A 26273-nucleotide genomic window follows, 5' to 3' on the forward strand; every position below is an offset into this window, starting at 1 on the left:
TATACAATAGAGGAAACAGATACTAAGATATTAAATAATTGCTTCAATTCCTACCAAAGTGGGTCAGTAACATGTTCATACACAGAACTAAATTCTGTAGACCACTGGCCTTTAAACATCTTTGATTGTGATCTATAGAAATAAATACATTTTACCCAGACCTGGTACACATATACATATAACTCTTCATGACTTACCTTTCATGCCTTACCTTTATTACATGTAATGCATTCTAAGATTTTCTATTTCTTTCTTTTAAAAAACACTGGCCAAAGATACTAGATTTCATGACCCAATAGTGGCTTACAGTCTACAGTATGAAAACCACTGTCCTAGACACCAGGCTTCATGGGGCCAGGGATTCTGTCCTATTCATTACTGTGTACACAGTGCTTAGAAATTTTTGGTGTGTAGTAGGTACTCAATAATTTAATGAATGAATAAATTTCTTGATATGAAATACTTCCAACTTATTAAAATGGGAAGGATTTTGATTGAAAGTCAGGAAATCCAGGGTCAACTCTTGACTCTTGTATCATTGTATATCCTTGAGAAGTAACTTCAATTCTCAATTTTCTTACCTATAAAATAGAACTTGTGATATCTGGTACTCATGAGGATAAAATGAATTCATGAATATACAACTACTTTGAATAAAAGATGTAAAAATGCAAATAACAGGTGAATGTATTTGTTACTTATGCACGTTAAAATGCCAAGAGATGTTATATAAAATCTTCACTTTGTTACATGGTACTACTTCATTGATTTGGATTAATTAGGGAAATATTGCTGAAACAATGAGGTCTGAATGTAGACCTTTTTTAAAAAAAAAGTTTATAATTTTACTAACAAAACATTCCAAAAATGTTGTTCAAACACCTGTCTTCAAGTACTAATTGGGTCACTATCAGATTAGCATACTGAGTAATAGTTTAACAGTTCTGCTGTGGTTGCAGTACATTGGTTTTATGTAAATGGATATTTCTGAATTTCTAACAAGAGACCTGATTGGAGAAAGTGCCCTTGCTATCCCTTCTGGAATTTATTAATTCCCAGCATATGCATTAGAAAATTCTGCCATTTCTAAATTACTGAGGTCTGGATATATGCAATTTTGAATAATTTCTATATGGAAGACTTATGGACTCTGCTAAATTGTTCTAATAACAAGCAAAAGTTCTGAGCTAGCAATGAGACAATTTTGCTGGGATAACCTTCTTTTTATTCTCTCTGCAAAGTCTGCCAAGGACCTAGCATCAGGAGAACTTTTCCAGCTTGCTCTCTAGGAGAGGCTGCATGATACAGTGGTTAGATGCACTGGCTTTGAAATCACAGGAACTGACTCTAAATTCTGGTTCTGCCATTTTTAAAGTGTGTGACCCTGGGTGAGTTTCTTTACCTTAAGGGGTTAGGGCATTGAATAAAACAGCACACACATGCACACACGTGTGTAAAGTATTTAGCATGGTGCCCAGCATATGAAAAGCACTCAACAAATGAAAGTTCCTGTTAACTGTTGTTAATATTTTTATAAGTTATTGACAGTTCTCTCTGGTCTGGACTAGGTAGCTGTTAAGATTAGTCTGCTAGAGAAGAGCTTTGTTTGCTCAAGAAATAAACATATTTTGCTAAGATCCGTGGAAAATGATCTCACAGGCTTTGCCGTGCCCTGAAACTCAACTTTTATGACACGTTGGCGTTTAGCTGGAAAGACATGAAGGTGCAGCCTATCCCGGAACACATGCTCTCAGCCTGTCAGTCTTCCCTCAGTTTCCTGGGGGAAGGGCTGCCCTGTTAAATTCTGTACTTTGGTGGAGAAATTGGGGCACTTATGTGATTGCTGACCCTGTGATGCTGAGTTATTTTGAAGTATCCTTTCTAATCAACTCGAGGCAAAATTGTGAAGCAGTTATTTGTCTCTGTCACTTTCTGTCCTCCCTCCCCGTCTCATGGCTCCAGTTCTTTTCTTCCCCCTCATCCAGTGTCAGTGAATTGCTTCTACTTCATACCACAAGTTAGCTGAAAATGGCTTAAAAGGTTGTCCCCTTCAGGTACATTTGTGCTTTAGAGAACTCTAAAGAATTAAATCAATGATTCTCTGTGGATAGTGTTTCAGACATTTGCAGGCCAGTAGCAGAGAGAATTTGGGACTGGGAACTATTCTAGTATCCTTCAGTTCACACTGCCTTCTCAGCTGAGAAAACATTGTGTCATTGAAGTAGGAGGAAGATCTATTCCAGCATTTTCCAAGGTGTGTTCCACGGGATGTTAGTTTTACTGTGATAAAATATTTTAAAAAGTATTTTAACTTTGTTAATTTTTAACAAAGTTAAACAGGTTTTCTTGTGTAGAGATTCTCAAAACCTATAACACACTCATGTTAGAGGAAATGCTATAAACTTCCAAGGGGAATTAGGAATGCAGCATTTTTCATTGTATTTTATTATCTTCCTCTTTTAATTTTTCATGAAGCTCCTTTGGCATCTGTGTGACATGGAATATACTTTATAAAACACCAATCTAGTCCAGTCCCCTATTTTAACTAGTAAAATGAGGCAGAAAGCAATAGAGTGACTTGTTCGAAGTTATCGATTAAATTGACTCCAGAACAGGACTAGAGACCAGGTTATCTAACCTCACAACATGGTCAAACCCCTAATCGCAGCTATGGATTTAATGTCTTTGTTCCCTGCTAGACTGTATGTACTGCCCAAACAGAAACTTTGACTTGTTTGCTCCTTACTGCATCCCCAGCACCTAGCACAATACCTGACTCACAGTGTTCAAATCCATACTTAGTAAAATCGAATTGAGATTGTTCACGGGGACAGACATGTGTTGCCTGTTCTTGGCAGGCTGGTCCTGACTACAGTGCTACATATGAAGGAGTTAGTGCTGAGTTCCATACTTACACTGAGAGTATGTGGTCCCAGTTCCACTGACACTGAACCTGTTGAGGTGCAGTCTGTGTGTGACAACATTCTTCTGGGGTTGAAACAGGATGATGTGAACCTTGGGTGCAAACAAACAGCCCAAGACCACAAAGCCACTCAGGCTGACAGAGATGCACATGGTTGTCGTCTGCACCTACAAGAGAAGGTTGGCTAGTAAGTGTCTGGCTGTACATTCAGTCAAATGGCCAACTAAAGAGAGTGCTGAAACAAGACCAAAATGAAAAACCCAGAATAATCGACAGCTCTATTCTGATTATAGCCAAATCAGCACAGAAATTATATTGAATCTTCTATGTTTGGGGTCTTGGAAATATTGCTTAGGATTTGTAAGCAAACCATTTGTGTGGGGTGCTTTTGAATGCTTGCCAAGACTTCGCATGGATTTTGTTTGTTTTCTTTATATTTTTATAAAGATATTTCTGTAAAACCACAGAAGTTGGAATCTTAAATAGTAAAACATATTCAATGATGAAGTGGCCAGATTGCTGGTGATTTCAGTCTATGAACTTGGCTTTTTAAAGGTTTAAGGTTATTATAAACAAATTTGTTTTCTTTTTTATTTTTCTATCTCCCTTGCTTGCTGGAAGCTCTGCCTATCAAGTACTGGTTTACCCTATTCTTTGTTGGGGATCACTATCAGCTTTCTTCTGTGGTACCTTTGTTTTGCTTATCTTGTTGGCATCTCTCTGGAATTTTGATTCATCAGTACTCACTGTTCAATCTTCATGTTCTCTAGGCTTCTATACACCCATTCTTGACAGATAATTTTGACTTCTCCCTCACTGTTTTCCCTTAAAGTTCCCCAGAACCAGGGTTTATCATGTCTTCTCATTCTCATCCCAGAGTAACTTTAGATTTGTTTTCCTTTCCCCTTAGGCACATGCTATTATAAAGTAGCATAGTTTCAAATGCCCCAAATGACTTTAGGCATCTATGAAACATTTCTGTAAAGTCTCTGACCTTCCTCTCTAACCAAGGAAAGCTGAAGACTGAACACATAACTGGAGAAACCATATAATTTTAGAAGGCTTCATTTTACCTTTGATTTTTAAAAAAAATTCAGGTTGCCCTGTGGCATAATTCTTTAGACCTTGTTTGCTTTCAATCCTGAAAGCATAATCCATCCTCATCATTTTAAAGTTCTTGTCTCTCTTAACTATCCCAGTGCTCTCTGCCTTGGGGCCGCTAATCGCAGGCTCCTTTCTTGTCAGCTTCTCAGAAAACAAGCTGCTATCTGACTCTGTGATGCAAAAGCCTTCATAAATATGGGACAATTTGTTTTCTACATATATGTACAATATGATGTTAGAATTGTCCTCTTTCTGCCTCAGTTGCTGCCTCTGACTCTGAAGCCAGTGTGAAGGATATCAGAGATCATGGGAGGGGAAGACAAATCCAAATTTGCAAGATTTCCAGGAAACCTTTTCTGAAAGCATTTCTATAACCCTTGAAACTACTCACACACTTTAAGACATTACAAGAAGAGGTGAGAAGAGGCTTTTAGGAGGAGGGGATCTTGGGCAAAGCTGTACTGTGATTTTTGTCTCCTCACTGAAGCAAGGAATGCTTCAGTGTGGCCATTTACAAAAAGTCAGGTGTTTCTGCAGGAAGAGGATGCCCTGAATTGGGACCTGATTCCTGCCTTGGAAATCAAGAAGGTGGTGAAAAGGCTCATTGCTCTAGTGGCATTGCATAAAACTTTCAACTGTCTTGGGGTAGTCCTTTGTTCTGAGAATTTATCAAAGCAAAGGCTATGTGAATGGTATGCATGGACAAGATGGGCCACACAGGAGCCATTATGCATGGTCTTGGGCCTATGTCTTGGCCTGGAGACCTTCACAGAAAGAGGCTTGGGGTAGGATAGCTGGATGCCCTGAGAATGAGCATGGAGCCACCAGAGACAAATCACAAAAGAGAACTGCCTGTCAACTCACTCAAGGTCCTTCAGGGGAAAAGGCCAGAGGGTAACTTCTAAAGATCATGTGAAAAATGAAAACACCCTCTAGTTATCTTCCAGGCATCTGAAGGATGTATCTTTCCATGTGTGGACTTAGAGATCATAAAGTCATCTAGCCATGAAGAACTATCTTACTGCTTCCTTATTACTCTTTAATCAGGGCTGAGAGGGAAGTAGCAACTGGTGGATTGGGGAACATGAGCACCAAGGAAGATGCCAAGAGGACACAGTTTTGATTATTTTATAGGACTAGATATTTTAATTTCTTAATAAAGACAATTTCCAATTGAAAATGATGGTAGTACCGTATGTTACCTAAAAGCATATAAATTCATGGGTCTACCAAGGTCATGAACGTTTTTTCTCATTGTGCTATCCCCAGCACCAGAATGGAGCCTCACATGTGGTGAACATTTGGTGTTTGAATATGTGCACAGGAATTTCCATCCCAGGGTGGGGGATGATTACCCTTGCTAAATACTGAAGAGATAACGGAAGGAGCATTAAAGTTGTATTTTTATCATAGTTTGTGCACCATGTTTATTCAGCATACCTGTTATAAATTTGAAATACCTTTTATTACAAAGCCCAAATATCAGTCTCATAGTTTCAGTTATCCAGTTCCATCAGTAAGTCACACTATTAAAAGTCTGCTTTTATCTGTAATTCTGTGTTCTGACCCTTTGAATACTACCAGCTCACGATGCTCTGTTTTCATCTTTGTCGAACTCACAGCAATGCTTGACACAGTTAATCACTTCCTTCCTTTTGGATTCCTGGACACATCTTTCCCTTAGTGGTTGTTCTTTGTCTTAGTTATCTATTCTACTTGAACTTTAAGTGCTGGACTTCCCCAGAGCTCAGTTGTGAACTCTCTTTCTTCACCATCCCATTGAGTTTCATGGCTTAAATATTGATGATGTCCAAATTAATTATTACTGGTTTTGACCTATACTTTGGGCTTCTAGAATTAAATATTCAACTGCCATCATGACATATTATTTTGGTAATGAAATAGGCATATCATAATAATGTAATCCAAATTTGGTCCCTTTCCCCAAGTGTCACTGTTTGAGTAAGTGACACCAGATGCCACCCAGTGTGCAAGCCAAAGACCATCCTTGATTTTACCATTACACCCATACATCCAGTCCAACAGCAAATTCTGTTGGGAAATTATTCTACATGAGCTTCTCATGTTATTTTGTGAGCAAGGCTCTGCCTTTGTTCCAGAATGTCTTTTCAAGGATTCTGTGTAGCAAAGAGCTTTAGAAGATAGAGACAGTGACTACCTCTAGAACAAAGGGCAGCATACTATTCATTATAAAAGATTCAGGTTCCCTAGTCTCAGAGTTCCTCTCCTGTGATGTAACCCACTGATGGTACAGGGGTCACCTGGACTACTTTGTGTAGCCCTGTGAGAAGTGGCACTCAGGAAACCTGTGCAAATGCTAACACTCTGGCTACTACTATTGCTGTGAGTCATAAAATTCTTTTTGCTAGCATTAGTAAAACTGTGGTAGGCTAAGTTGTTGCCTTGTAAGTATAGTAAAATCTCAGGCACTACAGTCTTTGACAGTTTTGACAATGAGGAAAGAATGCCAAGAGACACATGGCTTTTTCAGAAAGAAAATACGAGGGCTTCAAGGACTGATTAAGAGGATTTGAGGAAGTACGTGGGAATCAGTAGCAAACATGTTGACCAAATTGTATGACTAAGCAGAATAAATACTGTTCCACTTTATTGCCTGTTAAGGAGGAGGATTTGGAGATGTGGTTGAAGGTTGAGTAACAGGAAGTAGGTTTAAACACAGCTCCTAGACTGATGCCCTGGCTGTCGTTAACTCTTCTTTGGAGGGTAGAGTGGGGTGAATTTCCTCCCCATTTGGATTCAGATCCACCTGATTCTAATAACTAGTACTAACATTTGTCCTAGGTAGGCATAAAATTCCACTCTCTTTTACACAAAAATTGCAGAGACATGTACCTACGCTGAGCATTGAGAGACTTTCAGAGAAGGTAGAAGCCAGGTGAATCATTCGAACTTTGACTGGTTTCCTTGGGAGGTTGAGACATCAGGGGCACATATGCTTGTTAAGGAAGAATGGCAACAGCTGGGCCCTTGAAGGATTAATCCCCAGCTGTAGTCTCTTATTCCAAACTTAGATTCATTCCAAGATGACAGTCAAAGGATTCAGAGTTTTGTTTTGTTTTTCAGTGGAACTTAGCTTTCTGGGAAGCTATAGATGAGGCACTGATTTGTATTTGGGCACTTACTCACCTGGATTGGTTTACAGTGTTCACAAAGAATGAGAAAGGGAGGCAAAGAAATCTAGACAAATTCTTACCATCAGCGACAGCCCTGGAAAACTTCCCCAACCCTTATGCTAAAACAAGGCAAGACCCTAAGAGATATTATCATGATGAGAGAGCAAACACCCTGTTAATTTTGTATCAAAAAGAAGCAAGTCACACTTGCTGTGTGAGTCAAGGCCAAATTAGTAAAGTGCACAAGCCGTGAGTTCCAGCCAGAAAGCTATAGGCTCTGGCTTTAGTCAATGGGTCACCAAAGTTGAAGCAAATAGTGACAGTAATGATGATCTTATTTCAAAATTTAGTCTTTTAGGTGCACAAAAATATTGGACCTTATATGGTTGAGCCATAGGTAGCTGCTGAGTGCTTAAAACTCAAAACAAATGTGTCTTATTTATTGGCAAGGAGCTGCTCTCTCACTGTGCTGCCCTACTCCCCTACCCCCTTCCTAATTTTAGCTGCTTTAAGGAAAATATTACTTAAGGTTAGATTAAAATTTCCCCATCCTGAAGGGTGGGTAAAGTCCATACACACCAGACTAAGTATGCTGAGGAACTTCAGAGAGGGGAGGAACTCAGAATTTTAAGCCTTGTTGGTGATAGACACCCAAATCACCATCCTAACCTATTAGGGGAAAGGCAGGGCTGGGGCTAGTGTAAAGCAAGTGAGGCACTTGCCTGAGATACAAATTTAAGGAGGCATCAAAAATGCATTAATCAAGACAATAATGCAATATTTAAAAAATCAAAAATAATGCTAAGTCCATGATGAACACAATGTCAACATTTTAAATAAGGATAGGATCAATAACAGCACTATGCTATTGTATATTTGATCCTAAGGCAAAAAGAAAATAAGTAACACTGATCCTCTTTTGAGTACTGCTTATGCAGGTGTCCTAGCCCACTCTGCACTGCCTTGTAGAAATCAGAACTTGGCTGGGTGTGGTGGCTCTTGTCAGCACTTTGGGAGGCTGAGGCGGGCAGATCACCTGACGTCAGGAGTTCGAGACCAGCCTGGCTAACATGGTGAAACCCTGTCTCTACTAAAAATACAAAAATTAGCCCAGTGTGGTGGCACGCGCCTATAATCCCAGCTATTCGGGAGACTGAGGCAGGAGAATTGCTTGAACCCGAGAGGCAGAGGTTGCCTGAACCCAAGATCATGCCATTGACCTCTAGCCTGGGTGACAAGAGTGAAACTCTGCCTGGGGAAAAAAAAAAAATAGAAATCAGGACTCAAGGACCCTACACAAGTGTTGATACTCTGGGTACTGCTATGACTATGAGTAAGAAAGTTCTTTGTTTCTGAATCAGGAGTCTTATGTCTTCTGACACAAGGATTCTGAAACTGTGGCAGGCTAACCTGATAGATTGCAACGGGGTAAAAACCTTTCACAGTTCTTGACAGGTTCTACCTCTACTTCTAACCATCTCCATTGTTAACATCCTATTGTCAGATGGTTCTGACCCCAGTACCCACCTCAACTTCCTAACCAGTCTCCTCATTTATGCCTTTTTGCCGTATAGTAATAGAGTCTTTACAGCAGCCTGATTTTTTCTACTAAAATGTGAGATCATAATCTCCCCTGCTTAAAAATCTTTCAGTGATTTTCCTTTCCATATAGAATAAAATATAAATTCTTTGCTATGGCTTATAAAGTCCTACATGATTTAACTCTCCTGCCTATTTCTCATTTCAAATCACTCTTCCATTTAGTCATTAAACTGTAGCCATATGCTTTTCTTTTCTAAGATATTTTTGTTTAAGAGTGTTTGAACTTGCTGTTTCATCTGCATAGCACATAGAATTCCAATGTCTGGCTGCTTCCCTTCAGTGGAATTTTTTCTTCAGTGGAATATTATGAAATAGGTACCAGCAAAGTAGGGGTGACAAAAAATTGTTTAAAGAATTTGAGATATAATATGTATTTTTGAATCTTCAAAATAGTCAGCATGGGAAAATAGGAATTTCTTTGTAAGTATTTGAACATTGTCAAAATTCTCGAGTCAATTTCCAAGACTCTGCCTACTGTAAGTAAATTGTTTCATGTACTGCAACCCCCAAAAGAACCTAGAGTCTTGACACTCCAAGTATGGTCTTAGTCTAGTAGCATCTCCATTTCCTGGGAGCTTACTGATATGGAGATCCTTGGTCCCCATCCTTTCTTACTGAATCAGAATCTTTAGTTCAACAGGATCCCCAGGTGATTTGCATGCACAGTAAAATTTGAGATAAACTTCAGTAACCCACTTTTCAAGGCGATTTAAAAAAATCTCATTACAGCATTCACTACTGAATGAGCCTGCATTTTCATTCATTCATTATTTATGCTCCATCTCCATCTTCACCTTATTCCCACTAGACTGTAAGTTACAAAAGAGGAGAGACTTGCCTATGTTGATAACAGTATCTCCAAGGCCTATAATAAGTCCTCACATATTTTTTGGAAGACATGAACAAAACACTCAGTAATTACTATAAATGAATTTCTTTATGGATAACTTTCCACTCAAACATGGCTGAATTTTTATTTACACGATTTAAGCTATGTATTAGATCCCAATGACTCAGTGTTTGATTTTTAAACTATCTGAGAGTGGTTAGTTGCAATATAGCACGAGATGACTTGGATAGTTTCTCAAAAATCCTTTGAATTTTTTATTCTAACTGAATGTCTTGTTTGCTCTGTATTGAATTCCTATAATAGCTTCAATTAGTCCTCCTTGATCTAGACTCCACCCTTTCAAATTCATCCTTCATATTAAGGATACGTCTTTGTTACAGTATGAAGGGCATGGATTTGAATCAGAAAAACTACTATTTCTTAACTGTGCCACCTGGGGAGTTCATTATCCTCTGTTTACTCATCTTTCTAATGGATAATAAAATTTGCTTCCAAATTTTATCAAATGAAGATAAGTGAGCTCATGTGTTTAAGCCATCTAGGAGAGTAAGTTGATCAGGAAGGTTTCTTTCCCTCTTGCCTTTCATCATGTCACTTTTTTGCCCAAGCAAATAACCAAAACAAAACAAACTCAAGACCTCAAAGCCCTTAAACATTATCTAAATGAACCAGCCCTGCCCCTGGCCCATTTTCCACCTGAGTAAGACTGATATGGCTTCCTTCTGGTTGGTTCATTCCTATCTAGTCTCCAGAATATTCCCTATATTCTCTAAATACCTTAGTTGTGTTTGCCCGCCAAGGTTATGGGGTAAAAATCCCGTCTTCAAGAAGTAATCCTGGAAAGATCGTGATCTTACCTATATAACTCTTATGGAGCCCACAGGTATTTAGAGTTTATCTCACCAATTTAATCATAAACTATTCTATTTTATAATTCTTGAATTCTTTCTTGTTTAATATCTTTCTTCCAGCTGAGATATAAACTTTGTGGACTGGAATCTTGCCTTATGTTTATTTATAACTCACAATGGGTGGCAAAGCACTGAGATATAAACATTGTTGACTGTTTGATGCTCAAAATTTTTTCAGCTGCTCCTCAATTATTGCTGCTGATTCTGTCTGAACCACATGATTTTCCTCTGGGAAATTTTAAATCTCAGTCTTGCTCTGGAATTTCTAGAGCAAGAGTCCCAAGTTCAAATGCTTGCAGGGTCTATGAAAGTTCGTAAGTGAAAGGGACCACGTGTGAGAATTCAGAGATTAGTGGGAGATAGGGGCAACAGGAGTAAGAGTGCTCTATCTTCAGGGGTGAGCACTGCTCAGGTCCAGCTAATTGTTGAGTGTAGGAATTTGGGCTCACGTTTTTACTTTGTTAAGAGAAACCGAGAATACGGATGTTTATGTAAAGTTTCTCAAGTTTCTAACTTTGGTAAGTATTTCAAAAACAGTATAGGCCAAACTAGACATATTGGTGGGACAAGAAGAGCATGTGATTCATTAGGGCAGAGGTTTTCAATCCTGGCTGCAAATCAGGGTTACCTGGGAAGCTTTGAAAAATCCTGATGTCCAAGCCACAGGCCAGACCAATTAAATCAGAATCTCTGGGGCTGTGTCCCAGGTATATTTTTTTTGATGCTACCCAGTTGATTCAATATGCAGCCAAATTTGAAAAACACTACATTGGAGGCTTCTGTCTACCTTTCTCATTTCTTTTGTAAACTTAGGATTGGTATTATTTGTGAGGCTTCAGATGATCTTAGCATCGCTGGATACCTTAATTATCACAGACCTTAAAAAACTCTATTCCACAACCTCTATCCCATTTCATTTGCCTTATGACTTCTTCTATGTGGTGAAAGCTTTGGTGTCTTCAGCCAATTCCATTCAGTCTGTTGTTCTACTCTATTGCTATCATGTAAAGAAGAAAGTCATTTTTTTGTGTGTCTTAGAAGTAAATGCTAATTCACTGAATAAAATTAAATTTTTATAATGTTATTTGTTTATTCTCAGTAGTATTTTCTGCTCTGTCATTTTTTTAACCAGCTCTTTTGAGAATGAAGAATTTCAAATCATATGTCCAGGACAAAATAATTAGTATTACAACTATTTTGCCGTCTCAGTACTCCAAATCATGTCTGCTAAGGCTGGCTTCCTAAAAACTTAAAAAAAAAATCATGCAGATCTATGGGACTAGATATATATATAAAGACAAAAGATAGAGATGGGGCATTACAATACATTAACTATAGTTCTCCATGTTAATCCCCAAATTCTAACACTCCAACTCCCCTGTGGTTCATATACTCTGCTCTTTGACTTTGCTGATCCAGCTCTGATGTTTCCTCTTCTTAAAATTTTCCAAAATTTTTATAGGTAGTCTTGCCCTACAACATTGAACTTAGGTTCTTCGTCGTTATTGTTCATCCCTTAATGTAGCCCATAGGTTTCAGTCACATGGTTGTGAATAATTTAGAGCGATTAGATACAATATAATTTGCCAACATCTTGATCCCATGCTTTAAACAGATTCGCCATTTTTTTTAACAAAAGTATTTATCTATTTTAATTGGCAAATAACAATTGTATACATTTATGTACAGCATGATGTTTTAAAATATGTATGCATTGTGGAATGGATAAATGGAGCTAATTAACATATGCATTACTTCACATACTTACCACTTTTTATGGTAAGAGCTCTTAAACATTGACCCTCAGTGATTTTCAAGAATACAATGTAGTCACCATGTTATACAACAGACCTCCTGAATTATTCTTCCTATCTAACTGAAATTTTATATCCACTCTGTCTTCTTTTTGGGCTGCAATTTTCTAGATTTTGGCAATGTAGGAATTGCTGGTAAACAACAGATTTGAGGATTTTTACAACCTATGGAGGCAATTCATTTTGTGAAATCATGGTGCAGCAAGTAAACCATTATGCTTCTGGAAAACTTGAATCTCTGACAAGTTAAGAAACATAGAGAATAAAAAACAAATGCCTGGAGAGAGAAACATTCTTATACTCACTCATTGTAAGGTACTGAAATCAGAATTATAAAATGCTACATTTTATGTAGTATTTTAACAATTTGGAATATTATAGTGGAATGATGAAGTTTCTTTCAAAAGAGATGGTAATTATAAGGGAGCCCAGAAATTTGAACTGCATATTACTAATAATCTGTTAATTAACATTAATTAGGTTACCTGGATATGCACAGTAAAATTTTAACTATTTAAAGAAAAATATACATGTATATATAACTAAAGCTATAGAAAAGACAGCAAATTAACATTGTATTTTAATCTGTTTTAGAGAAGTAATGAAGCATGAGTAAAAGTTTCTATCTTTAAACTTATGCTGGCTTAATGTTGCAAGTATATTTTAATTTACAGATTGATCCATGGTAGCCAAGTCCTCCTATATCTAATTTAAAGTATTCTCAAATAGATTCACAGTTAGATTCTTAGTTTAAGTCTTATTCTATTGTCAATCACTTTTTAAGTTTAATTAGTATTATGTGTACATGTATTACATTTTATATCCCACTAGATTATACATTGTGTAAATGTCCATATCATTTATATTTCTCTTCCCCTCTGTGCCTAGCACAGTGCTCTGTATGTGGTAGGTATGAATTAAATGCTCTCTACAGGTAGAATTAATTTTAACATATAATATACAGGCTCATCAGGGCATTTGAAATTACCCAACTCGTTGAGATGAAATAAAAGGAGTCTATTTTAAATACTACACAAGAAACACTGGCAGGAGAAAGAACAAGAAAAATAAGAAACAATCAAAGACTTACTCTGTAGTCACTTGATGTCACATAAAATATAGGGAGGAAGGCCAACCAGATGATGCACGTGGTGTACATGGTAAAACCTATGAACTTAGCTTCGTTGAAATTTTCTGGGCACTTCCGCGTTTTGAAGGCGTACACAGTGCATAAGATCACCAGGATCACATCGTAGGTAAGAGAGATCAACATGCTGGAATCTTTGACATTGCATTTTAGGATGACTGTTTCCCGCTTCTCTGCAAGGGTATACCTCCTGGTGCCTGGGGCCTCCAGGATGAGCCACACAGACACCATCACAATTTGCACCAGGATCAAACCCAGGCAGATGAAAACCTGAGAACTGGGGCTGATGAATTTTGGCCTCTGAGCGCCATTCTTGACCCCATCGAAGATGCGGGCAATGCAGTTTGTCTTGGTCAGCAGGGCTGAGTAACAGATAGCGAAGGAACTCCCCAGCCCAAGTCGGCGCAATGCACAGATGACTGGTGATGGCTTGGCAATGAAGAAGAATGTCATGCAGTATGACAGGCCAACCCCAAACAATAAGATGTAGCACAGTTCTCGGCCCGATGCTTTGACCAAGGGTGTGTTGTTGTGCTTGATAAAAACAGTTATAACCATGCATGTACACATAAAACCCAGACAGGCAATGGTGACTGGGCCAATGGCCCAGGCGTCTTCCCACCTGATGTAGTCCTCAGGAAGGTCATAGCATCCAGTTAGGTCGGCAGTGGGCCACTGCCCAGGCCCACAATCCATACAGGTAAATTCATCAGCCAGGTATTCGTAGGATTCACAGGGGATGCAAATCCAGCAGCAGACATCCCCTGGTTGCATATTCTTCATTTCATTGGGGGCACAGGGGTCACTGCACTGGGAAGTGGGGACTGAGTTCCGGGACCAGTGGATAGAGTTGACATCTAGCGATAAGGTTTCCGCCCAGTGACCAACTTTCAAGTAGGAATACTTTCCACCTACATTTTGGAAATTGAACACGTTGTATCGCCCCATTCCATCTCCAAAAGTGTCAAACTTGACTATGCTATCTGCATCTTTATTTGGGTTGAATGGAGCTGTGATATGTAAAGTGAAAGAAAAAAAAAGAACACTTGTTTAGGTGTCTTATGTGTGATAGTCAATTACTTTATGTCATACACTGAAATAACAGGAAATGGAGATTCAAGGCTGAAATAATTTATCAGTTACCATTGAAAGTTACACTTCAAAAGCTACTAAAGTGCTCATGCATTCATAAATTCATTCACTTACCATTACTGAGTGTCAAAGGGTGCCAAGTACCAGTGATAATCATGAATACAATACAATGCTTATTATGTAACAGTGGGATTTACAAACACGTGGTCATATGTTTTATGGTGGGCATGTATCCTCTTCTTGAAAGACTTCATGATAAGAATTGGACAAAATATTGTGTCTCATTGTTATTACATATTTATCTATATACAGCCAATAAAATGTTTCCCATCTTAAATATTTTCATGAAAACATAAAACAGGAAGAATTTTTCTCCTTCAAAATAAAGAACATTTTTTCATTACAGATGCATGATATGATTCTTTTCAAGTTCAGATGATTCAGAAAGAAAAAAATTTAAACTACCTATCATACTTCAACTCAATAGTTTAATATTTTGGATATTAAATTTAATATTGACATTAATTCTGACTACATATATGCAAGTGTCTATATACAGCATGCTCATATTCACACAGATACATACAACCTAGCTGTATGTAGAATCTAGGTAAGCAGACTTTGAAATTTCCTAAGTGAACAGGGTCAGTAGCACTCAGTCAAATGGGTCACCCGCAACCCTGTCTCTTTCTTACAGCATTCTGCAAGTCCCTAAGAGCAGAAGCTCTCTGAGCATACATGCTTCCTCTCTTCCAGCTGCTGCTCATCATGTCTGTCTTTCCAACATACACCACCCCTCTGATCACCCATTTCTGTGCCACGTGCTCTGTTCTACTACTGTGTGCTTCTATTTCACTGCCGATCTTTACTCTTTTCTTAGAATTAGAAGACGAATGTTCCTGATACCTATGTGATACATAGAGAAATTCTATTACTCATGGTAGGCTTGCCTGTGTTGGTAAATGGACCCCAAACTGTTTATTTCTCCCTCATGTAGCAGTCTAAGATTTGGGTTGCTGGGTGTCTGTCCTTCACAGCGTGATTCAAAAACAAGATTCCTTCCATCTTGAAGCTGTGCCACTGCTTAGCAAAGCTGTGCCACTGCCTAGGCCCTCCTCTTCATCAGCATCCACCCAGCAGAAGGAGAAAGAGAGTATAAAGAAGGTATGGCACATATTTCCATTCATACTTCATTGATTAGAAATTAGCCACAAGGACACACTCAACCTTAAAAGAGGCTGTAAAATGTAGTTTAGCTAATGTGCTCAGTTACTTCTGTACTGTGGAAAAAGAGACTGGAATTTAGAGGATGCTGCAGTGTCTGACCCTGTGAGTACTGGCTGTCTTTGTTGCCTCCCCTGTGAGCTTCATTCCACCTTCTCTGAGGTTCATTCAGGCTGCTCTCGTTTATAGGGAAACAATGTCCAGGAAACACTGTTTAGGGAAAACTGGATCCAGTTATTGTATGGGGCAAAATGATCCTTCAATGAATTACTTGGGCTCTTGGTAAAAGAGGACTTTATATTTTGCAAAATAGCCCTCTCTTGTCTGAAGGATATAGGTGCCCCTAGAGGACTGGGTTGGGTAGTTTACAATAAAACCTCATACCAGTTCTATTAGAAATATACTATGCCGAATTTATTATTCACTTATTGTTATTTATTTCTTTGTAGTGTTCTTGTTATCTCACCCTGCAATTTGACTTTACCAACCTCCACTTCCTTTCTGCCACATTTCACAAACCCATCACATATATCTGTTTCTGTCTGTGCTCCAGTTGTGAATTGGTTTCAAGTTAATTGTAAGAAAGGGTGATGTAGTAGTTGAGTGTGTAGTTTTGGGGTTAGATGGATTTTGTGTGATTCTTGTTTCTGTCTTTTAATAATTGTGTGTCCTTCAGCAAGGACCTTTCTGACTCTGTTTCCTAATTTTCAAATTGGGAATAAGAGTTCTATTGAAGATTTGATGAGATAAATCATATAACATGTTAAGCACAATGCCTGGCACACAGTAAGCACTTAACATATATGTTAGTGATAATGATAATAAAAATAATAAAAAGAACTTCATGGAAAAGGAAAGCTGCTTATAAAAGTGAGACCTACTGAGGGACAGGGAGGGAGAAGATGGGAGGAGAGAGATGTTATTCAATTCTACCTACTGCTTTATCCAGACCTCACTTCTGACCCAATCCAGACCCTGCTTCTCCATCCTTTACCCCACACTTCCATTAGTAAGCATGATTATACTTAGCTATTGTTTTGTAACGTATATTTGCAGTGAAACATTGAGAATTTTTTAAAAAAATTAATATCTTTCAATAAATTATCTTCATTTTCAATAGCTATATACTATTACCTTGTACATAAGTACTGAGCTACTTAAATATTCTTATAGTTTTAACATTTAGGTTGTTTCTAAGGTTTTCCCTTTATAAACCTCATTATCTAGTTATTTACTTAGAGCACATTCATAGAAGAAAAACTGTTGGGTCAAAGCGTAGGTTCTTTAAAAATTTAGCTACAGAGTACCGGCTTGCCAAGGAAAGGTGTTTTTTGTTTGTTGTTTGTTTTGTTTTGTTTTACCAACTAATACGCCCATGAACATTGTATGGGAATGTCCATTCTCCACAATCTTACTAACCTTGAGTATTTTTGTCTTTTTAATAATTGACAAACAGGAAACATATCTTATTTTAATCTTTATTTATTTCTTTGACTTTTAAAGGGTCTGGTTATGTTTTAATATTTTAAAAAATTATACATATTTATTTTGTGAATTTCTGGTTCACACATTCTTCACTGTTTTCTTTTGGGGTGTTTATATATTTTAAAAAATTAATATGTAGGCCAGGTGCGGTGGCTCACATCTGTTATCCCAGCACTTTGGGAGGCTGAGGTAGGTGGATCGCTTGAGCTTAGGAGTTCAGGACCAGCCTGGGCAATGTGATGAAACCTCTTCTCTACCAAACATACAAAAAGTTAGCGGGGTGTAGTGGCACATGCCTGTGGTCCCAGCTACTCAAGAGGCTGAGGTGGGAGGATTATTTAAGCCTGGCAGGCAGAGGATGCAGTGAGCCAGGATTCTGTCACTGTACTCCAATCTGGGTGACAGAGTGAGATCCCATCTCAAAATTAAAAAGAAAAAAAGTAAGAGTTGTACATAAACTGAACATATTAACTGCTTGTCATATATGTACATATATGTTGGAAAGATTCTTCTAACTTTGTGCTTTTTCCCAGATTTCTAAAATCTTAGGTAACTGATTCAAACAATCTCTTTCTTATAACTACTAGTTTACTTATCAGTCCAAGAAATCCTTTCCTACTCCAAGATTATTAAAATATTTATCTAAACTTTTTTCTATTACTTTTATTGCTTTTTTTATATTGAAAAATTTAATGCACTTCAAATTTAAAGAATGAGTTAGGATTTCAATTCATTTTTTCTCAAATGGCTAACAATTTAAATACTAAATAAAATATAGTATAACTTTTAAAATGTATATTACCATACAATAATTTATAAGTGAAAATTATAAAGTACTAAATAAGTTAATCATTTTCCACTAATTTATAATACTTGTCATATATTAAATTCCCTGATAGTCAAATCTTTATACTATTTGTTGTTTCTCTTGGTCTCTTTCCACAGTTGTATGGTCATTTTACAACTACCACAGCATTATACTAAATTTTAGTATTGGTTAGGACAAGTGAACATAGGAGTTGAAACATTATTACTGTATTTTCAGGTATAGTGATCAATATCAGAATTCTCATGTCACATAAAACTAACTTTCTTTAATCTATGACTAGAGAAAGTTAATTAAGAATTTTAGGAACCCCTTTCATATGTTACAATAAGAAAAATATTGAATATTTTAACTCATTTTATATCAGATGTAAGAATAAGAACCCTCAGGTTCTTACTGTGTTACTAATTTAATTACTCTCAAGTATGCACCCAACCTCCACCAATGGTCAGTTGATGTTATTAGATAGTTTCTGGAAAACACTTCTAAAGGAATATGTTTTATATCTTTAAATATTTCACTGTTCTCATATAAGTTTTTGAATATAAAGTTCTTAAAATTAGTATATTTAACAAACAATAAAACTGATTGAAAGAGACTAAAACAACGAGAAAACTTAAAAAAAAAAGTGGAGAAAGCAGAGCAATGCAGGATGTGAAAGTCAAAGTCTTCAAAACACTAATATGCTCAAGAGAGATAAGTGAAGATATTGCATCCATGAGATAGGCACAAGATATCCTTAAAAATGAATATTCAGAGAACAAGAATGAGCTTTTGGAAGGGAAATAGCAGATATAGAAATTTAACATAAAGACTGAAAGATAAATTTGAGAAAAATCTCAAAGTTTGACCAAAATGCTGTGATGGCAAGAAGAAAATATAACAAGAAAATAATTACTCTGTGGAATGTCAACTTGTAACCAACAAAAGTTCCAGAAAGAGAAAATAGAGGGTGAACATTACTGAAAGGCAAATAAACACCAGTGAAGGGTAGACTTGGCTTAGGGAAGGGTGAAGCAAGAAACTTTTCTGATTTGTTATAAGTGTGTTATATTTATGTAAAAACTACATACATGTATTATTTTGATAAAACACTAGTCCCAGCTACTCGGGAGGCTGAGGCAAGAGAATGGCGTGAACCCAGAAGGCGGAGCTTGCAGTGAACCTAGATCACGCCACTGCGCTCCAGCCTGGGTGACAGAGCAAGACTCTGTTTCAAAAAAAAAAAAAGAAGAAAGAAATTATAAAGTTAAAATAATATAAGATAATTAAGCAAGGTCAGGCAGAGTAGCTTTAAAGTAAATAAATTACAAAAATAATGCTGCTGCAAATATTGGAACAACTGCTTGAAAAGTGAGTGGTGAATAAACAAATGCTACTTTTGGTGGAATTTTATTTTTTAATACATTTACCTTTTACTAAATTTGTTTTGTAAAATGTGTAAAATATGTAACAAAATTCAGTCTAGTTTCTAAATCCTTCAAACACATAAAACAAATTACTTCAAATGCATACATTACAAATTCTAAACAAAAAAAATCCATTTTTCAGAAGAAATGCCCTGCTCCTTGGCTTGTAATAAAGATCCTTAGGTTGCTGTGTCTGTACTAGAATGAGAAAGAATGAAATAAGAACCAAGAAGAAAAAGGTGAACCACAAATATTCCACATGTGAGAAAAATCCTGTTCTTGAATGGTTATTCTTATTGCAATGGCAATATTGACCTGGGTAATGAGGAGGCAAGTAAGAAAAGCAAGCTCTTAGGTGCTGCTGGAGTGGCTTCAAGTGGCAGAGAGCTTGAAGCTCTAGTGTATTGATGCTGTTGCCTTCCTGGTGCATTTAGAATTGCCTCTAAGTCAAATGACTCACTAGGAAAATAGAACCCAGTTAACCAAAACCATGATTCTCCAGCAATCAGCCGTATAGTTCTTTAGTGTGAAGAAACTTATTTGCTGTTTCTCAAGTTAAGTCTCACCATGGGAGTAAGCATCATTAGAAATGGAAAAATACATCACTTCACCTTTCATTGGTGTTGCAACAGCATGAAAGAACCCAAACTGGAAGGACAAAAAAAAAGAACAACCAGAAAGATGGAAGAATTTTTTATAAAGACTTACAACCTTCTCCAAAATCTAATTTCAAGCTCCTTGTCACTCGGGTGCTTCAAAATCAGGTCTCCACTTTCCGAAGGAATCAGATGTGGCCTTGGGTCAGGAGAATCGTTTCTCAGGTTAGCTCATTATCCAATTAGTTCTGACCCCAGTTTCAAATGGGAACTTGGCTTGAATACCAAGGTGACCAATCCTCCTAGGAATCATTTCATAGAGAGGCAGCAAGTCTATACCTTAAAAATATCATAGGTCAACGGCAGGAGGAAATTAAATTCATTCTTTATTTTTTTCTTCTCAGACAGATGTCCAATTAAGGTAAGAGAATAGTGTGACTCTTAGGCCTTCAGTAAAGGGAATATTACCTCCACTGCTTGGATTCACATTCATAAACACTGATAAAGATTACAAAAGCTACTAGCAGTGACCAGGCACAGTGGCTGACTCCTGTAATCCCAGCACTTTGGGGGGCTGAGGCAGGCGGATCACTTGAGGTCAGGAGTTAGAGATCAGCCTGGCCAAAATGGTGAAGTCCCCGTCTCTACTAAAAATACAAAATATTACCTGGGTGTGGTGGCATGCCTGTAGTCCTAGCTGCTCAGGAGGCTGAGGCAGGAGAATCTCTTGAACCCGGGAGGCATAGGTTGCAGTGAGCTGAGATCGCGTCTTTGCACTCCAGCCTGGGCAACAAGAGCAAAACTCCAACTAAAAAAAAAAAAAAAAGCTACAAGCAGGAACATGGCTCCAGTTTTACAACTAGGGCCTTACTAATGTTTCTGTGAACTAATCTGATGAATCAGAATTAAGATATAGGTGAAAGATAGTGTCATCTCTCTGAAAAGACTGTGTTAGAAGTCAAGAGGTAAGGAAATCAAAATCTTTCAGTTAGAGCAAACAAAATCTTTTACAAGCTTCATGCAGCAAGAAGATAGGAAAGAAAAAGAATGAATCCCTGGCTGTCGGTAATTAGTTTACTTACTGATTAGGAACAAAATCACCGAAGCATTTCTCACAGTCATCAACTGAGTGTAACAGCTGGGACAAAGCACGACTTAGATGTCTTCGTTGCTCAGACTTATGTGTAGAAAACACTCAGTAAATACCTAACATGCCACAGTGAAAGTGAATGTTTGAGAAAAGATACTGAAATAGCTTTTTTCTTTTTTTTTTTGTTTTTTGTTTTATGGTGCTATGACTTTTGCAGAGGACTCTCTTCAGTTCCTCTGAAATGTTAGCATGGCTAGTCTTCATTATAGATTTTACTGGTTTTCCTTTCTATATTCTATATATTATTGTTGAAATTGTCAATACTCCAGGCAACTCAGGAACAATCTACTCTCAGACTAAGAATGAAGAATGGGGAGGTAGGGGCATAGGGAAAACAGAAATGAGTGGAAATTATGAAGATTCCAATCCTCCTACCCGCAATTCAGGGGACAGGGCTAACTTGATTTATTTGAGCTGAAAGTCCATAGTGGTCATTGAATCTTTGCTTAGGGACCTTCTTTAATGTGAACTACAGATACTATCACATTTTTTTCATACCCTCTTTTCCCCAACTCTTGCCCTCTTCATTATGCAGTGTACTGCTTTTCTCTCATCTGCCCTAATAAGTGTTTAGATTTTTAAAAATTTTCATTGAATTTTAATGCATACTGAAAAGTATTTTGAAAAGTGGATTATTATCATGAAGTGAACACACACATGTAACATTGTGACTGTTAAGAAACAGACCATTACCAGTTCACTTGTTCCTGTCCCTATCATTCCACCCTTCCTCAGCCCCAAAGGTAATCACCATCTTACTTGCTATAACCATTGTATTAGTTAGGGCTGCCATAATGAAGTACCACAAACTGGGTGACTTGAAATGACAGAGATTTATTGTGTCATGGTCTGCCTGAAATCAAGGTGTCAGCAAGGTTGGTTTCTTCTGAGGGCCGTGACAGAGAATCTCTCCCATGCCTCTCTCTTAGCTCCTGGTGGTACGCCAGCACTCTTCAGTGTTCCTTGGCTTGTTGATGCATTACTCTGATCTTCCACATTCACACAGTGTTCTCCCTGCGTCTCTGTGTTTATCTTTTCCCTTTTTGTAAGAACACCAGCCATATTGGACTGGGGCCCATGCTAATGACTTTATTTTAACTTGGTTACCTGTATAAGCACTATTTCCAAATAAGGTCACATTGTGAGATACTAGGGTTATGACTTCAAAATATCTGTTTTTGGGGAACACAATTCAACCCATAAAAACCACAAACTATTTTGCCTGATATTGAACTTTATATTAATGTAGATGTGTATTATTTTGTCTCCAACATCTTTTGCTCAAAATTAAGTTTTATAAAATTCAGTCATGTAGTGATGAGCTCTAGTTTATTTTTATTGATGCATAGTATTCTATCATATGATGGGCCACAACTTAGCCATTCTTTTGTTGATGAACTTTTAAAAAATTTTTTTCTTTCAATTTTTAGCTTATATAAACACTGTCTTTAGCTGGGTTATTCTAGAAGCAACCCCCAAGACTAAATTTAAGTTTGAGTAGTTGATTTGGGAGGTTATAGGGCAATGGAGAAATAAGACAAATAGGAATGAATCCAATACAGGATGTGTCAATGACCAAGTTACTGCTGAGGGCAAGTGGGTCTCAGCCTCACTGGGGCCCTGTGGGAGACAGTGGAATGGAAATTGGGAAATAAAACCCCAGCTTACTCATCAGCTCGGATGGGACAACTCTCGTTTGTCATTGGCTTATGGTAGAGTGGTAACTTCATGGCATTTTTGGTCTGTTCTCTATAGGCAGAGCCTGTCGGACCAGACAGAGCTCTCTGGCAGAGTCACAGATGCTTCTATTGAGAAGTTATTTGACATGTCTGAGAATAGTGAGTGGTAAGAAGATACACGTGAAGCACTGACAGCATTTTCTGCATGCTACCTTGTAAATTCTTGTATATAAATGTTGGGATATACATATATAAGCATAGTTCATTTTATTGTACTTTGCTTTATTGTGCTTCACAGATATTACTTTTTTGTTTTGTTTTACAAATTGGAAGTTTGTAGCAACGCTGCAGCCAGCAAGTCTATCAGCACCATTTTTACAACAGCATGTGCTTACTTTCATGCGTCTGTGTCACTTTCTGGCAACTCCTCTTGCAATATTTCAACTTTTTCATTATTATTATATCTGTAATGGTGATCTGTGATCAGCGATCTTTGATGCTATTATTATAAATGTTTTCAGGTGCCAGATCAGATGGTGATCTTAATAAATGTTGTGATTGCTGATTCTGATTGCTTCACTGACTGGCCATTCCTCTATCTCTCTCCCTTGCCTCAGGCCTCCTATTCCCTGAGACACAACAATATTTACATTAGGCCAGTTAATGACCTTATGATGGTCTATAAGTGTTCAAGTGAAAGAAAGAATCGCTTAAAGTCAAAAGCTAGAGAGGAGTAAGTTTAGTCGTGAAGGCATGTGGAAAGCTGAGACAGGCTCAAAACTAGCCCTCTTGTACCAGTTAAGCAAGTTGTGAATGCAAAAGAAAAGTTATTGAAGGAAATTAAAAGTGCAACTCCAGAAAACACACAAATGGTAAGAAAGTGAAAGAGTCTTATTGCTGATATGGAGTAAGTTTTACTTGTATGGATAGAAGATCAAATCAGACACAAGATTCCCTTAAACCAAAGCCTATTCCAGCTCAAGGTCCTAATTATCTTCAATTACTTGAAACCTGAGAGAGGTGAGGGACCTGCAGAAGAAAAAGCTAGAAGAGGATGGTTCATGAGACTTTGAGGGGCCCAAGACTTTAGTGGAGGAAGTCACTGCAGATGAGGTAGAAATAGCAAAAGAACCAGAATGAGAAGTGGAGCCTGAAGATGTGGCTGAATTGCTGCAAACTAAATGATCAAACTAAAACAGATGAGGGGATGCTTTTTATGGATGAGCAAAGAAAGTGGTTTCATGAGATAGAATCCACACCTGGCAAAGAAACTGTGAACATTGTTGAAACGACAAGAGGATTTAGAATATTACATAAACTTAGTTGATAAAGCAGTGGCAGGATTTGAGAGAATTGACTCCAATTTTGAAAGTTCTATTGTGGGTAAAATGCTATCAAACAGTATCACACGCTACAGAGCAATCTTTTGCGAAAGGAAGATTCAATTATTGTGGCACACTTCATTGTTTTCTTATTTTCAGAAACTGCCACAGTCACCTCAGCCTTCAGCAACCACCACCCTAATCAGTGAGCAGCCATCAACACTGAGGCAAGACCGTCCATCAGCAAAAAGAGTATGGGCTTGCTAAAGGCTGAGATGATTGTTAGCATTTTTTAACAATGAAGTATTGTTAGATTAAGGCATATACATTGTTTTTAATACATAATGCTACTGTACACTTAATAAACTACAGTATAGTGTAAATATAACTTTTATATGCACTGAAAACCAAAAAATTTATATAACTTTCTTTATTGTGAATTTCGCTTTATTTCGATGGCCTAGAACTGAATTTAAAATATTTCTGAAATATGCCTGTATGTGTATGTGCACAAGTGTGTATATGTGTATATAGTGTGTATGTATTTGTATATAATAGTAAAATTGTATGTTTCAGTTGCTTCATATGCTTAATATTGATGTCATTTAATTTTAGATATTTGAGTGAAAATGTATTGGTATCTCATTGTGATTTTTTTGGTAGTTAATTTGCATTCCCCAATGCCTAATAATATTGAGCACCTTTTCATAAGTTAATCAAATGTCTAGAAGTAGTCTTTTGTAAAGTACCTTTTCCAGTCCACTTGTATTGAATTTTTCTTTTAAAAATTTGACGGCAGGCGTGGTGGCTCGTGCCTGTAATCCCAGCACTTTGGGAGGCGGAGACAGGCAGATCACCTGAGGTCAGGAGTTTGAGACCAGCCTGGCCAACATAGTGAAACCTCGTCTCTACTAAAAATACTAAAATTAGCTAGGCATGGTGGTGGGCACCTGTAAAAACAGCTACTCGGGAGGCTGGGGCAGGAGAATCGCTTGAACGCGGGAGGCAGAGGTTGCAGTGAGCCGAGATTGGGCCATTGCACTCCAGCCTGGGGGACAAGAGCGAAACTCTGTCTCAAAAAACAAAAAAAAAAAAAAAAAAAAAAAAAAGGGTGATTTATAGGAGCTTGTTTAATTTTCCAGAATGAGTAGTTTTCAGATATATTTGTGAATATCTACTCTGTGGCTTACCTTTTCACCTGCTTCTTAGTTTTGTCCAATAAACATAAATTCTAAAATTTAATGCCTAGTACAGTCTTTATTTTTAATGCCCCCAAATTCTTAATTTTAATGCCCATTTCCAATTTATGAATTACTTACTTTATGGCTAAGACTTTTAGCATTCTGTTTAAGAAATCTTTACCTATTCCAAGGTTATAAATACATAATTCTAAAATGTGAGGATTTCAGGTACTGAAAAACATTTCAGAAGAATATTGTATCTTTAAGGCATCAGCTCTCCTTTTGTGCTGACGTAGTGTGCCGTGCGTTTGACCTTAAGGAAATGGACTATAATATGTTGGAAAAATATTCAGTGTGTGCCCATCTCTTTGCTATTCCTAAGCCTCTCCAGAACAGGGATGATGTCTCATTCAACTTTGTACTCTCATTAAGGAACACTGGACACATACTAGGCATTAACTCTTTCCTAAACAATTAGACTCATTAGAATCATCTCAGGAACTTAAAAATCATGCTAATGCCTGAGTCATAATACAGGCCAATTAAATGTGAATCTTAAGGCCCTTGACACTTGTATATATTATTATGTAGCCAAGGGGGTGGGGGAATTGCAGCCTCTAGCGGGTGAGGCCAGGGATGTTGCTGAACATCCCACAATACGCAAGCCACACCCTCAGAACAAATACATATCTGGCCCAAAATGTCAACAGTGCTGAAGCTGAGAAACCTTGGTCTAGGGTAACAAATATTTGTATTTCTAGATATATTTTGAAAAGCTCAATCCTTTAGGAAAATGGAAAATA

At 37.5% G+C, this 26273-nt stretch overlaps 1 protein-coding gene across 1 annotated transcript in view; it reads right to left on the bottom strand.

The window, feature by feature from the left end:
* Positions 1-26273, bottom strand: part of GRM3 (glutamate metabotropic receptor 3) — a 229502-nt gene that overhangs the window by 11659 nt on the left and 191570 nt on the right. The window contains exons 5-6 of the mRNA XM_017851820.1: positions 13450-14516; positions 2916-3090 (exon numbers count right to left, since the gene is read on the bottom strand). Of these exons, the coding sequence (XP_017707309.1) occupies positions 2916-3090; positions 13450-14516 (1242 nt within the window). The remainder of the gene's footprint in view (positions 1-2915; positions 3091-13449; positions 14517-26273) is intronic.

The sequence above is a fragment of the Rhinopithecus bieti genome, unplaced genomic scaffold, assembly GCF_001698545.2.
Source record: "Rhinopithecus bieti isolate Rb0 unplaced genomic scaffold, ASM169854v2 scaffold_1558, whole genome shotgun sequence".
Lineage (NCBI taxonomy): Eukaryota > Metazoa > Chordata > Mammalia > Primates > Cercopithecidae > Rhinopithecus > Rhinopithecus bieti.